General features: G+C 37.3%; 1 protein-coding gene across 2 annotated transcripts in view; it reads right to left on the bottom strand.

Annotated features, from left to right (window-relative positions):
- Positions 1–735: 735 nt before the first annotated feature.
- LOC308654350 (broad substrate specificity ATP-binding cassette transporter ABCG2-like) overlaps positions 736–16,616 on the bottom strand; it is a 71,400-nt gene continuing 55,519 nt past the window's right edge. The window contains exons 11-16 of one of the 2 annotated variants that reach the window (XM_081303608.1): positions 10,675–10,764; positions 9,396–9,520; positions 7,279–7,433; positions 5,050–5,139; positions 3,988–4,073; positions 736–2,120 (exon numbers count right to left, since the gene is read on the bottom strand). In XM_081303608.1, coding sequence (XP_081159734.1) covers positions 1,973–2,120; positions 3,988–4,073; positions 5,050–5,139; positions 7,279–7,433; positions 9,396–9,520; positions 10,675–10,764 — 694 coding nt within the window. In that variant the 3' untranslated portion in view covers positions 736–1,972. The remainder of the gene's footprint in view (positions 2,121–3,987; positions 4,074–5,049; positions 5,140–7,278; positions 7,434–9,395; positions 9,521–10,674; positions 10,765–16,616) is intronic. The other variant, XM_081303609.1, reaches the window with a different exon arrangement.

Here is a 16,616-nt window from a genome sequence, read left to right as displayed (position 1 = left end):
TAGTCTACATATATGTCAGAAAAAAATCATTCAGTCATTACATGTAATCATCTTGCCACCAAGCTGCCAGATAATCTGATCTCCAAAAAAGGACAGGACCATACTGAGAACTCAGTGTCAGCCCCTGCTACTGAGAGCTCAAGCACCAGTAGTGGCCATCAGTATATCAGCCTTGGTGAGAGCCTGAGCTGTCACAGGACCCAACAAAAGTTCTATTCCTGCCACCTTGACATTCTGTCATAAATCCCATTGAACAAGCACTAGAGTGGGACAAAGACATCTCATAAATGAGTGGGGTTACTTTTCAAGTCTATAGGTGCTATAAATGTTAATAAAATTCAAATTTAAAATCAATGAAGATGGCTTCAAAGACTGGCACAAAGGTATATGCACTTCCTCTTCAACATCTCTCTCCACACATCTCTTTCTAGCTGTTCCTCCCCTTCCTCCCTCCCACCCCCATCATACCAAGGAATCTTCCATGGTCACAGTCTTCTTGTAGTCTTTCTTGATAGCCTGACAAGAGTAACTGGAGTATAAATAACAACTAGAATTCATTTATTCTTGTGGTTTCTTTTATTTTAAACCAAACTGGCCCCTCCGTTATATATTAAATATGATAAAATATCTCATAAAATATAAACAAAATTCATAAGAATATACACATATTCTTAAGTAAACTTTAAGGAAGTAATGTTTTGTTCTTCATCTTACAGAAAATAAAATAAACACTTTCAAAAATATTCCTGTAATGAATTTATACCATGAGTTTCTTAATACAATAAAAAGTAGTAAAAGGCAATTTTACAATAAAATGGGAGGACAAATATAAAAAGATATGTTTACAGTCTTATTAATTGAAAAAGTAGGCATTAATGATTTTGGTTGTTTTGGAAGGCACGCTTTGTGAATAAATACTGATATATAAGGTTCTCTCTGTGGACTGAAGAAGTGGGAACATAGGGAATCCTGAATGAGGCCTGGTTATATATTCCTGTACAAAAACATGTTCATAACACTGGTAAATCCTTCCTCATTCCTGGAAAAGGCCGTTTGTGGAAATAAATGTGTACAAGTGGTGGGGGAACCTTGTGTAGCCAAAGATACACAAGTTATTAAACCCCAAGTTTAGAGCTGAGAGGATGTTGGAAATAGCAAAATCCAGCTCTGGCAAGTTCTTCAGAGAGATGTCTCTTCAGGTGCTGCTGTGGTGGGCCAGGCAGGGCCAGACGTGTAGCATAGCAAGGCTCTGCAGGAGCTTTGGATACAACCAGATTATATACCACTGAACCACGCCAGGAAGTGAAGTGACTTCAGAGCAGAATGTCCCATAAATGGCACAAGAGCCACATCTACAGACCCCTGGCCCTCTACTCCAATTGAGCTCTTACAATTCCAGTAGGTAAGTATCAGTAAATTCCACCAACCTCAATAAGCTTATCAAAGACATGTTTTTCAGTCATGGTGACTTTTCTTCTCCTAGAAATAATACTGGTTTTCCTAATATATTTTATATCTAATACTTTCCACAATGCATTCATATATGTGTTACTTATTAAACAATGGCAGATCAGAGATTCATAGCCTATTAAAACTGGAGGACTATCAACTGGCTTATTCACGTTGAAGATGAGAACACTGATACTAGAGATATTAGTAGCTTGACGAGCATTTCTAGAATTCAGTTTTCCTTTTTGACATCAATAAAGTAGCCTATATTTTCTTCTTCTTGGTCACTGTCTGTAGAGATGAGCTAATATGTAATGCATATCGTTAGCTTTCAGTTTGGGTTCTCTCTTGTATGAGACAGTTTGCTGTGGTTTTTCTAAATGTTTATATTAAAAATTGTTGCTATACAACTGTGTGATGGCAGCTGATCAAAAAACTATAGAAAGTCTTCATCGGATATTTAAAATAAATCCAGGTGCTCCTTTTGAATGTAAGGGTCACTCATAGTAAATTAAAGGGGAATTTAAGAATATTTTTTGAGAAATACCAGTTTTAGGTAGGTAATTGTGAGGAAAATAAAAATCATACAAGTCAAACTCAGGAGATTCTTCCACAAGCCCCAAGATGAGAGATCAATGTCTTGGATTGTCAAGAATTCTTCACCGGTACATCTGAAATTCAATTAAAATTTTTTTTTATTTATTGTAAATTCCTAGTATCTAAAGGAACTGATATGTTATCCAATTCAATAGGAGTTAGTCTTTCTTATATAATAGCTAAAAGTCATTGAGTGCTTACAATTTTGCTAGATACTGTGCTAAGCAACTTGGATCTAATAGTTTAGTTATATCTTAAAACAATCCAAGGGAATATAGATATACACACTTGAAAGAGAAAGGGAGTAGACTTAACAAACTTGGCCAAGCCTACAGAGACATGCTGTGAAGCAAGTTTCTAGCCTTTTGATTCTTTCATTAACAAATTTATAATGCTGCTCTCTTCAAAGGATATATTCTATAGGGTAAACTTTCACTGAGAGTTTCCCCATTAGAGCTAACTTCTATGGGTCACCGTCAGCTTTAACTGATGACACTTATGACCCTTGCTAAGATGATCAAAACTCCCCACAGTTCTGCTTACCCACAAGACAGTAAACTATACAGGCTAAGAATTCTAAAACTAGGACCAAAGGGGAGCAAAAGCTTCCAGCAAGTCATGTCTGTCAGCTGTTGCATCAAGACCGTGGAGCACATCACACATATTCAGCTCCAGGATGTCACCTGCAAGCCCAGGAATCAGAACTGAACTCCAGCTGGAGAAGAGCAGGATGCAGCATTTCTGCCACAGGTAGAAAAGCACCTGACACTAAAAACACCTGCTGCAGCCACAATAATTGCCTGCTGCCATTCTCGTGCCTATTGTTCCATCTCTTAGAATTTGGCAGTTACAAAAATATCTATGGCTTCTCTTTGTTGTAAGAGGAGCTCTGTCTTTCCTCTTGTGAGGATGAGCCCACGTGATCCTGAAGCCTGTGGTGGCTCCTCCTAATCTGGTCCCATTTTCCCCATCCACTTTGTTCTATCAGCAGCTTGGCACTGATTTTGTGCCACACCCTGATCAAATACAAGAGAGCAGGCAAGTAAAGAAAACACCTCTTCACAGATTTTCTGGTTGGTATATAATTATTTCTATACTATTTGAAAAATCCAGGAGAGTATTAGTATTCCAGGATTCTCTTTTTTGATGATGCCTACCTGTTCAATGATTGTTGCTAATGGTTTGACTTTGATTCTTTCTTATTAACTTAAGAATCAAAGTCAAACCATTAGTAACAATCATTGAACAGATAGGCATCATCAAAATTTTAAAGCAAGATCCTCCAATTTTATTAAAATCTGCATTTCTGTTTTAATGACAGTGTACAAAAATAAGACTTTCCTCTCAATTTACTGATTTTTTTCCTTTAAAGGATACATCCTATGAGAGAAAGTATTCCAAGCCAGTTTATACACACACACACACACACACACACACACACACACACACACACACGAGTAGTCTTTGGTTTCGTGATGTCTCCTACATGTGTGAGCAAAGGGATGAGCCTGGACTTGAGGCCATTGTTCCCTCCCTTGATGCCATTACTGCCTCATTAATTCCTACTACTGTCCATGGGCTGGTCTCACAGACAACATAAAATCTGTTCAGTTCAGAGACTACGAACCCTTGATAAACTATTGAAGCACCATTTCAAATTCAAATATTCTGAAAAATAAGAACTCAAACTCACAATCAAAACATCAAAATAAATTTTCCATAGGGAGAAAATAAACATTTCTCCACATTTAATACAACATTGAGACTGTAGTGGAATACAAGTAGAGCATGTTCACATGCACTAGTGTACAAGATCTCGCTTTGTGAGTGAAAAGACTTACGTTCAGAAAGATTCATTGAGATTGGACTCTAAACCCAGGGGACTTTCTATATCTCATCACAGTGGTAAGAAATCTCATATGACATGGAATGGAAACTTACATCACATAGCTGATACAGCCACTGCTTTCGGTTGTACTGAGTCCTGGACAGAAGTTTTGTCCCAAAAATTCATTATGTTGCAAAGCCTATATCATAAGGGGCAGGGGAAAGGCAAGAAATATAGTTTTACATTTCAAGAAGTTTCCAGATGCCAGGTACAGAACCTCGTACTACAAACCCTCCTGGTGGGGAGACTATTGCAGGAGGATAGCAAATTCAAGGTCATCCTGGGCAACTCAAGGTAAGGAGACCCTGTCTCAAAAAATAAAAGGGGCTGAGAAAATAGCTCAATGACAGAGTGCTTGCTCAGCATGCACAGGTCCCTAGGTTAAATCCCTATTATTGCAAAAATTAAAAGTTGCCAGAGAATTATCACAATTAGGCCCTCAAGTTTAATCTTCATTATTGTTTCTAAAAATAAACCAAGTCTTACATTCACAGCTTTTGTCACAGCACAGCAGTTTGGTATATTGCTTCTCATTGGCAAAAAAGGGATACCTATGGCTAGATAGCCCAAACTTCTTTCTTCTCCCTCAATTTTACAACCCTAATAAAAACTATAATTAAAATGATACAATAGTGTTTAGTGAAAATTGTCAACTTATAATAACAATGTTTGCTTGTTTGTTTTCATCAAAAACTAGTTGAAATTATGGGAGTTAGAAATTTGGTTACACTGTGTTAAGACACAGCTTCCTTTGGAGTTCATTAACTTGCCAATATCGCTCTGGGTATTAGATGGTCTTCTGATTCTCTTTTAATTTCACTTTCAGTATAAACAATGTGTTTCAGTCTCCCTTCCTCTTATTGATTCCCTTATTGAACTAACACCAAATATGTTTTTCATTAATTAGTTAACCTTTTCTATTAATTAGATTTTCCCCCAGATTTCTTCTTCGTCAAACAATGATGTGATTGGGAAAATCCAGATAACTCCCTAAAAGACAATTCCTTGATGAAAGAGGTTCACAGTTCATGCCCATGGAAATTAGATGATTAGGATTTATTTTGATTGTTCCTACTTTGGAAGCTCTGTCACAATGGCAGACGTGGACATCTTACCATATAGCCATAATGAGGAATACTCAAGTACTCAAGCCATGAGAGCCAAGGTGTTGTGGTGCCAAAATTCAGAGTCATACCCAAGATCACCTAAGAAAAGCAAAACCAAGTGTTATGAGGACTCTAGACAAGACCCTATATAAGAACTTTGCAACATTCTAAACATTTCTACTAGGACCTACTCTTTCTTGAAATTTCTTCCACTTACTTCTAAATACTAATTTTAGTCCTTTGCATGTATATACCTCTGCATGCTTAAGGCAGTTTATGGTGTTAAACTAAGAACAATGTACCTGTAATCTATATAGTGTACTCCACTTATTTTGGGAGATTCTTTATTATCAAGACTCTGTCCTTAAATTGCTCTGCAACTGTATACAATAAAGATTAAGAACTAAGGTCATCTCTTAGTATCTGACAGGGATTAGTTACAGAAGCCTCCAGCAACTCCCACCCACAGATACCAATATCTGACAATCTTATATCTTTAATTTTTAAAATGGCATAATATTTGATACAATTATGTATATCCTTTATGCTTTAAATACGCAAATTCTGTATTTTTTTAAAAATCATTTCCATATTTCTTTTGAAACACAATACAAGTCAACCACCAAGTAAAAATTTATACTGTATGGTTTTGGGACAAATGACAAGAAAAGAAAAAGTGTCCATTTTCAGTACAGATGCAAATTTTGTTTTAACACCCCCCAATCCCCGTGGTTGTTTCAATCTCTGGATGTGGAACCCATGGACAAGAAGAGCTGATGGTACTGACTACTCAAATTATACCTCCACTATCTGTCCCCCTCATAAACCTGGACATCTAAAATCCTGAGCATCACATGCTCCTCTCTACTTCTACACAATAATAAGAGTTGTCATTTACAAGGGTTTGCTTTTTGTACCCATGCCTGTAGGAACAATTTGGGATTCAGAATGCCAGCTTAAATACCCCAAAGCCCTAAAACTCAAAAAGAATAATAATGACAATAATGTGAATTCAGCAGAACAAAGTCAATACCTCTATTTTAAGCTATCAGAAAGCAGTATAACAGTGGAGATACCAGAAAGGACTGCTATAGACTAACAAGAGACAGCTACAAGGTTCACATAACACTTGTCCTAACTGGTGTGAGTGCACTGGGATATGCAGAACAATGTTAGGGTGTGTGTGCATATGTTTAGACTGGACCTAACTAAGTGCTTAGTATACACTAGCAACTCTTGATCGAAATATGGTTTTATGATTGGTTTTTTAAATTACATATGGAATTCTTTATATAATAATTAAAGCATCACATCAAAGAAAAGTTCATTTATTGAAAGATATTTTGTTTGTTGTACAACAGCATAGGAACTATAACAAGATCCCTTTCTCAATGATATACATTGTAGTTGCCAAATTCATAAATTAAACTTTAGCAAGAGCTTATGCTAAATATGTATCATTGAAAAACAACTCCTACTGAAGCAGAAGGGACATGTGTATTAATAGGATGAGCACTCCTGTTTAGTTCATGTCACAGGGAGAAGGTTGGTAGCAATTATCTGCTGATTCATCATTTTGAGTGCAAAATTTAAAGCATATAAGATTAGAACTAAATAAACATTAAAAAATCCCAAAAGATGTAGAAATATTTTGATATAAGAGAACCTCGGGATCCCACAAGGGAGGGAACCCAGGACCGTGGACTTTGGAATTTCTAGTGCTTTCAACACTTCTTTTCAAAATATAAGAGGCGCTCCAGTTAGACTTCCCATGCCACACACTGTCAAACTCCTCATGGATCTTCACTTTTGCCTTGAAGCCTACATAATCCAAAAACCAAACCATCTCTGCTCATTACAGACCTGGCAATTCTCTAACACCAGCATGAAGGTCAGGCACAGAATCTGTTTTTTATGAGGGACTTGGCTAATCATAATTCTTCTGGGATTTGAGTTTCCAATTTATCAAGGTTTCATGATACACCACCCAGAAGTATTTTTGAAAGCTCATTAGTGAGGATTGGTTAAAAGTTAGAATAACAAAATTAGGACTCAAGCAAAGAGATTGCATAAGGACCAGGAGGAAAGTGGTACATTCTCTAATAGCCACTGTGTGGCCTCTGAAAACATTGGAGTCCCACACAGGATCCTAAAAGCAAGTTTTAAGGACAATTGAAGAAGCAGGAAAGAACAAGAAGGGAAGAGATTCCCTCTCAAAGCAGTACAGTTCACACTCACCATCATAAACACAAAATAGACAGTCACAAGAAATGTCTTTATTTCCATCGCCTTCTCCCCTGCTCCCAGGATCATTGCCATGGTACCAGTGGCATAAGCCACCAGCAAAACAATAATCATCAACATGAAGAAAGCCCCCACATCTGGTTTCAAGCCTTAGAAGGAAAAGAAAGAGTTAGTCCAGCTTCCTAGGTCACCTTGTATTTGAAATTATTTATTTTGGCAATAACACTACAACATTCTGATAAACTAATATCAGAATAAAAAAGTCACCCACTATGGAACTATCATTATTGTTTCCTTCCATGTAACCACATAAAGTTATCATATAGTTTTCTTTTTTACATTTACTGCAAAAGCACTTTTCCATGTAACATCCATGCTCCTCTATGTGTAATGATGAATAACTTCTAAGTGGCTGAGATGGAGGGATACGGGCAACAAAAATGGCCAAAATTCTACTGTCACAGGAAACTCCTCAACAGCCCATTCATGTACCCAGACATCTCCACTTTGTTCATTGTTTTCTGTAAATGATTAGTGAAGAAACAGGGATCAGAATTTTAAGATCCCACAGTGGGAGGAAAAGGAGACTACTAGGGACTGAACTGTAGCAAATTAAATTCCATGCTTGCATAATCATGTCTGCACTAACCCCAAAATTATGTATAACTATAATACACTAATAAAACATTTTCAAAATACCCGGGGGAAGGAAAGTTATCCTCATAACCTAAGACCCTCTAAACAAACCACCACATAGTTCTGATTGAAAGGGGCTAATTAAGTTTCCTAAAGTATTCTATACACTACAATGAGCTAATGTTCTGTGTCATATCACCTGAGGGTTTGGGAAGAGTTGTAAGAACACTTATCAGAAGTCTAGAGGTTACAATTCCATGATTAATTCTTTCTGACAAACCTGATTTGTAAAATGGAATGCTTAAGATCTATCAGTGGTTGTTATCCTGCAGTATGTTGTCAAAAACAGATATTGTGTGTGTGTGTGTGTGTGTGTGTGTGTGTGTGAGAGAGAGAGAGAGAGACAGAGAGACAGAGAGAGAGAGAGAGAAATTCTGATACAGTATCTGAAGTGAAACCTGAGTCTAATGCACAAAGGAATCCATCTACAGCCATCAAATAATATTTTTTTAGAGAGAGAGAGAATTTTTTAATATTTATTTTTTAGTTTTCAGTGGACACAACATCTTTTATTTTTATGTGGTGCTGAGGATCAAACCCAGCCCCCTGCACATGCCAGGCGAACGTGCTACTGCTTGAGCCACATCCCCAGCCCAAATAAGTATTTTTATTACATAAATGAACACCAAAGTTATCATCTTCCTTTCTCTGATTAGAGAGGAGAAGGAGACAATATATGTGTATATTGATATTTTTATCCCTCTCAATACATCCCTATACACAGTAGAGATATTACCTCTCTGTATTTTATGTCTACATGGAGACCTATAGATAGAGAGAATAGATAAGGCAAAAACACCAACTAGTTTATAATTTCTTTCATGTTTGTGTATGACACCCAGCAACTCTGTGTGTCAGGGATCAGGATTTTAAGACACACAGCATCTCGGTGTGTCACACACAAACATGGAAGGAATTATAAACTACTTGGTATTCTTGGCTTATCTATTCTCTCTATACTGAGAGCAGTAAATTGAAGTCTTATAAACAGTTTTGAAGTTTGGTTGGCCCAGTCACAGGGTGCATGCTGGCAATCCCTGGTCTCTGGGAAGCTGCTTCAGGAGGATCCCAGGTTCAAAGTAGGCCTGGGCGATTTATCAAGACTCATCTCAAAACAAAACAAAAATAAAGCTTCTGGTGATATAGCAGAGTGGTTATAGCACTTGCCTACCATGCTCACACTCTGGTTTCAATTCCTAGTTTTTGTTAAAAAAAAAAAATTGGTGGGAAAAATCTTGACAACAATGCCATCAGTGAACACTTATTTTACCAGAGTGCATGGAGGGTATATGTACTTCCATAGCTTAAATACAGCTTGGTTTGTAGTTTTAATAACCATGAACATGCTCCAGAGAGAAATGAGCATCACGTCATATTCAAGACTAAAGACACATCTTCTTCATCTTGCTACTTACCTAACATGAAGTATAGTATAGAAGTAAATATAATAGTTGGAAACAACCTCCGGGGTATTAATTCAGATAACAGTTCCCCAAGGAAATAAGGCAACACTCTGTAGTATCCACTGAGGTACTCGTGTCTGCAGAACAAAAACACACACCACACAGCCCAGATGAGATGCTGCTGTGCAGACTCCTGCTGCCACCAGGTCTGACACTGCAGCTGCCCACAGGCTCCAGACTGACCCCCATGCCCTTCTGTATCTCAGGGCAGCCTCCCCAGGGTATCAGCTCCATGAGGCTCTTACTGTGACCCTCTCTCATGTTAGCACTTCTCCTGCTGCTGCGCACTCTGGCCCACATCACCCCTCCAAGGAGAGAGTCTGTGTCTCCTCACTCTCCTCAGAGACCCTCCTTCTCCTCTGAGGCTGGCTTTGCCTGAGCAGCAGCACTTGAGAGGCTAAACTCAATAGTAAGAGGCTTTTCTTCTCTCCACTTCCGATTGTGAAAAAGGTGACTTTATTATTTTCCTAGGCCCCCAAATGCAGGTGCAATTTCCCAAATTCTTTTTACTTCTGCTGCTCTTGTTTCAAAAATAATTTAAAAAAGACTTCCTTCAACGATCATGTCTTTCAACATACACCCTTTCAGATACCAAATCCTCATCTTTCCTCTGCCTGATGTCTCTCTCCCATAATTTCAAATTCTTCCACCAGTGTCCTCATTCCTTTGTTCTCTGAAGATTCCTGTCCTTGGCATGTATATATGGGCTAACTCTTGCATCTTCGAAAAGCAGAAGCGACAAAACCAACCTGCCTTTTACTGTAAGGCTGCCCTCTGGCTCTTTCCACTCCTCCAGCCGCAGAGGGCTAACCTAAGTCACATTTTTGCCAATTTTATTTCCCATCTCCAATTTGCTGCTGAGGCTACCTCTTACTCTCTACCAAACTTTTCTTGCAAGGGTCACAATGAGCTGTTATTTCCTGAAAACATAAAGATACTTTCCACCTCGATTATTGCTTGCATTCTTGCAGCTTTGGGATTGGCTGGTCATATCTAACCAAAAACTCTCTTTCCTTTAGTGGCACACTCTTGATTTTTTTACCCTCTCACAACTGCATTTTCTCAATCAATATTGGTAATCCCTAGCTATATCTCAAAAGTTCACACTGTGACTGGTAAGTCTACGCATTTTATGACAAATCTCCAAGATCACATCCTTGTCCCAATCCTAGAAGTGAACTGTATGACCAATAGATACTGATGCCCCTTTCTGAAACAGAGACCAACTCACTTGAAAATTTTCTTCTGGAGCTCAAAGATCTCCCCAGCTGTCACACTGCTTAAACACTGGACGACAACCAGCACGTAGAGTGCCCAGGCTCTGCCAGGACAGAACAGGAACAAAAGTATTGCAGTCAAGTCAATGCCATTAGCTCAGTTTTCTACCCACAAACTGTTTCCATAAAAGACATAACATTAAATAGATTTTTTTTTTCCTTTCAGGTTGCAGAACTATTCTGGTTAACACTAAAGGGAAGCATGAATCCTTAAGGTCTCTCTGCATCTCTATCTCCACCATAGTGCCCCTGTAATTCCATATTATACCCCTATTTGAAACTCATAGTCTTAGCTGACTGTAAACTGAATCTTCGAAAAGCAGAAGAGACAAAACCAACCTGCCTTTTGCTATAAGGCTGCCCTCTGGTTCTTTCCACTCCTCTATCCGCTGAGGGCTAAACTATGTCACATTCTTTGCCCATTTTATTTCCCACCTCCAATTTGCTTCTGACACCACCACAAAACTCTCTTTCCTTTTGTGGCACACTTCATATACCCTTGATTTTTTATCTTCCTATTTTGAAATTGATATATGGAGGCAATAACCCCCAAAATGCAGGTATTTGGAAGTAAGTGACTTGGAAAATATTAAGGTTAGATGAGGTCATCAGAGTACAGATCCCAAGATGTGATCCCAAGAGTCTTTATAAGAAGAAGAAACATCATAGCATACTCTACTGTGAGGGTACAGAGTGAGGCTGCTACCTGAAAGCCAGGAAGAGACTGACCCTCCTGGAATGGAACCCTGAGCTCAGATTCCCACACTCTAGAATTAAGGGAAAATAAACCCCTATTGTTTAAGCCACCACATCTATAGCATTTAGTCATGGCAACCTGGGCTAATTCATAGGTCATAGAAATAGTATCACCTTCAATTAAAAAAGAAAATGACCACTATCATTCTAATGTATATTTGGAAGATCAATAAAGCCCCAAAGTATTAAAACATTCACTTAGCTAATCTGGTCTTCAAGTGGAGTAAGAAAAAAGTAAGACATGGGGAAGGAAAATGCCAGACAGTGGAGGGAACCCGCACTCAGATCTATACTACAGACACCAGCACCTGACCATCAGCAAAGCCTTGACAGTTAGCCTTGACACGGGACAACTACCCTCCTACCCAGGCTTCCAAAGAAAATAAATCAAACTGATCCTGATTCGTGAAAAACAATTAATTTTTGCATCTATGTGAAAAGGAAGTCTTTCAATGCTTTTTAGAAAAATGATAGAGGTTTAAAAAGGAAAGTGTTCAGTTAATCTACATTTTGATAGATACATAGATGTCATAAAAGCAACTGCATGTACTTCAAACGTGGATGGGCTGCACGTCACAACCAAACATTTTAATTAATATGGAGGATGTTAGTTGTAACTTTTTGAAAAAAAAAAGAGATGATGTGACACATCATTTAAATAACAAATGCAATAAAGCATTTAAAAATTGTAACGCAAGTAGAGAATCACAGGTACTTTAAGGGAAAAATAAGAGTCCATTGACAATAATTTTCCATAGTACCTACAGAATAAAGAACTAAGTGTACAGGCTATTTTAAATGTAAATGTTTATACAATGATTAAACCGAATGGCAATCAGCCAGGCCTAACAGAAAATCAACTACACAATTTTTGAGCCAGGAATAAATCTAACATCAAGTCAAAAGCTAATTTGAGAAATGTGGGACATGGCAAAGATTCAGTTCAATATGTTGTGTTACATCTAACAGTACAGTGATGTTAATGATTCTGAAATATGAGATTATAAAATTCCTTCTAAAACATAGGATAATTTATTTTATATTAAATTTTTTTCATGTTTATAGAATTCTGTGCAAATTCTTTCCAAGGTGGTAAGCCATATCTGTATTATCTACTTAACTATCTGATTTGTTTTAAAATATTAATGATAAGTTGACAAATTATACTTGCATGTTTATGGGTACAAACTGAAGTTATGGTTCATGAACGTAATGTGAAATAATCAAACAAGATAATTAAGGGAATATCTACCACTTCAAATATTTATCATTTTTATGGTAAGGACCTTTGAAATTAATTCTCAGCAGTTTTGAGATATATATTAGTATTTACTATATTCATCACATTGTGTAATAAAATCTCAAAGGAAAAAAAAAACCCTTATTCCTCCTGAGACTTTGAACACTTGACCACCTTCTCCCTTTTTGCCTTCCCTTCAGCCTCTGGCAACCACCATTCTTTCTACTCTCTGCTTCTAAGAGTTCAATTTATTTACCATAATGTTGTCCACTTCCATCCATGTTGTCAAATATGACAGAATTTCTTTTTTTTTTTTTTTTTTTTTTTTTTTTTTTTGTACTTGTTAAAAATTTTATTTTTTTTTTTATACATTTTTTTATTGGTTGTTCACAACATTACAAAGCTCTTGACATATTATATTTCATACATTAGATTGACATGGGTTATGAACTCCCAATTTTACCCCAAATGCAGATTGCAGAATCACGTCAGTTACACATCCACAATTTTACATAATGCCATATTAGTGACTGTTGTATTCTGCTACCTTTCCTATCCCCTCCTATCCCCCCTCCCCTCCCCTCCCATCTTCTCTCTCTACCCCATCTACTGTAATTCATTTCTCTCTTTGTTTATTTTCCCATTCCCCTCACAACCTCTTATATGTAATTTTGTTTAGCAATGAGTGTCTCCCTTCATTTCCATGCAATTTCCCTTTTCTCTCCCTTTCCCTCCCATCTCAAGTCTCTGTTTAATGTTACTCTTTTCTTCCTACTCTTCCTCCCTGCTCTGTTCATACTTGCTCTCATTATATCAAAGAAGACATTTGGTATCTGTTTTTTAGGGTTTGGCTAGCTTCACTAAGCATAATCTGCTCTAATGCCATCCATTTCCCTGAAAATTCTATGATTTTGTCATTTTTTATTGCTGCATAGTACTCCATTGTGTATAGATGCCACATTTTTTTTATCCATTCGTCTATTGAAGGGCATCTGGGTTGGTTCCACAGTCTAGCTATTGTGAATTGTGCTGCTATGAACATCGATGTGGCAGTGTCCCTGTAGCATGCTCTTTTAAGGTCTTCAGGGAATAGTCCGAGAAGGGCAATAGCAGGGTCAAATGGTGGTTCCATTCCCAGCTTTCCCAGGAATCTCCAAACTGCTTTCCAAATTGGCCGCACCAATTTGCAGTCCCACCAGCAATGTACAAGTGTACCCTTTTCTCCACATCCTCGCCAGCACTTGTTGTTGTTTGAATTCATAGTGGCTGCCAATCTTACTGGAGTGAGATGGTATCTTAGGGTGGTTTTGATTTGCATTTCTCTGACTGCTAGAGATGGAGAGCATTTTTTCATGTACTTGTTGATTGATTGTATATCCTCCTCTGAGAAGTGTCTGTTCAGGTCCTTGGCCCATTTGTTGATTGGGTTATTTGTTATCTTATTGTCTAGTTTTTTGAGTTCTTTGTATACTCTGGATATTAGGGCTCTATCTGAGGTGTGAGGAGTAAAAATTCGTTCCCAGGATGTAGGCTCCCTATTTACCTCTCTTATTGTTTCTTTTGCTGAAAAAAAACTTTTAAGTTTAATTAAGTCCCATTTGTTGATTCTAGTTGTTAACTCTTGTGCTATGGGTGTCCTATTAAGGAATTTGGAGCCCGACCCCACAATCTGTAGATCGGAGCCAACTTTATCTTCTATCAGACGCAGAGTTTCTGATTTGATATCAAGCTCCTTGATCCATTTTGAGTTAACTTTTGTGCATGGCGAGAGAAAGGGATTCAGTTTCATTTTGTTGCATATGGATTTCCAGTTTTCCCAACACCATTTGTTGAAGATGCTATCCTTCCTCCATTGCATGCTTATAGCCCCTTTATCAAATATAAGATAGTTGTAACTTTGTGGGTTAGTCTCTGTGTCCTCTATTTTATACCATTGGTCCACCCGCCTGTTTTGGTACCAGTACCATGCTGTTTTTGTCACTATTGCTCTGTAATATAGTTTGAAATCTGGTATCGCTATACCGCCTGATTCACTCTTTCTGCTTAGAATTGCTTTTGCTATTCTGGGTCTTTTATTTTTCCATATGAATTTCATGATTGCTTTATCTATTTCTACAAGAAATGCCGTTGGGATTTTGATTGGCATTGCATTAAATCTATAAAGAACTTTTGGTAATATCGCCATTTTGATGATGTTTGTTCTGCCTATCCATGAACAGGGTATATTTTTCCATCTTCTAAGATCTTCTTCTACTTCTCTCTTTAGGGTTCTGTAGTTTTCATTGTATAAATCTTTCACCTCTTTTGTTAGGTTGATTCCCAAGTATCTTATTTTTTTTGAGGATATTGTGAATGGAGTGTTTTTCCTCATTTCCATTTCAGAAGTTTTGTTGCTGATATACAGAAATGCCTTTGATTTATGCGTGTTGATTTTATATCCTGCCACTTTGCTGAATTCATTTATTAGTTCTAGTAGTTTCTTTGTAGACCCTTTTGGGTCTTCTAGGTATAGAATCATGTCATCTGCAAATAGTGATAATTTAAGTTCTTCTTTTCCAATTTTTATGCCTTTAATTTCTTTCGTCTGTCTAATTGCTCTGGCCAGTGTTTCGAGAACTATATTGAATAGAAGTGGAGATAGAGGGCATCCCTGTCTTGTTCCGGATTTTAGAGGGAATGCCTTCAACTTTTGTCCATTCAGAATGATGCTAGCCTGAGGCTTAGCATAGATAGCTTTTACAATGTCAAGGTAAGTTCCTGTTATCCCTAGTTTTTCTAATGTTTTGAACATAAAGGCATGCTGTACTTTGTCGAATGCTTTCTCTGCATCTATCGAGATGATCATATGGTTCTTATCTTTAAGTCTATTGATGTGGTGAATAACATTTATTGATTTCCGTATGTTGAACCATCCTTGCATCCCAGGGATGAATCCTACTTGATCATGGTGCACTATTTTTTTGATGTGTTTTTGTATTCGATTCGCCAGAATTTTATTGAGGATTTTTGCATCTAGGTTCATTAGAGATATTGGTCTGTAGTTTTCTTTCTTTGAGGTGTCTTTGTCTGGTTTCGGGATCAGGGTGATGTTGGCCTCATAGAATGAATTTGGAAGAGCTCCCTCTTTTTCTATTTCCTGAAATAACTTGAAAAGTATTGGTATTAATTCTTCTTTAAAGGTTTTGTAAAACTCCGCTGTATACCCATCCGGTCCTGGGCTTTTCTTGGTTGGTAGTCTTTTGATGGCTTCTTCAATTTCATCTATTGATATTGGTCTGTTCAGATTGTCTATATCCTCCTGACTCAGTCTGGGCAAATCATATGACTTAAGAAATTTATCGATGTCTTCACTATCCTCTATTTTATTGGAATATAGATTTTCAAAATAATTTCTAATTGTCTTCTGTATTTCTGTAGCATCTGTTGTAATATTGCCTTTTTCATCCCGTATGTTAGTAATTTGAGTTCTCTCTCTTCTTCTCTTCGTTAGCATGGCTAAAGGTCTGTCGATCTTATTTATTTTTTCAAAGAACCAACTTTTAGTTTTGTTAATTTTTTCAATAGTTTCTTTTGTTTCAATTTCATTAATTTCCGCTCTGATTTTAATTATTTCTTGCCTTCTGCTACATTTGCTGTTGTTTTGCTCTTCCTTTTCTAGGGCTTTGAGTTGGAGTGTGAGCTCATTTATTTGTTGGTTTCTTCTTTTTTTGAGGAATGACCACCAGGCGATGAACTTTCCTCTTAAAACTGCTTTCATTGTGTCCCATAGATTCCGATATGTTGTGTCTGTATTTTCGTTTATCTCTAAGAATTTTTTGATTTCCTCCTTTATGTCTTCTGTAACCCATTGATCATTCAGTAACATATTGTTCATTTTCCATGTGATGTAGGATTTTTCCT

Source organism: Spermophilus citellus, assembly GCF_964194105.1.
Source record: "Spermophilus citellus genome assembly, chromosome: 8".
Classification (NCBI taxonomy): Eukaryota; Metazoa; Chordata; class Mammalia; order Rodentia; family Sciuridae; genus Spermophilus; species Spermophilus citellus.
Note: the sequence above shows the minus strand (reverse complement) of the source record. Positions and strands in the feature narration are given on the sequence as shown.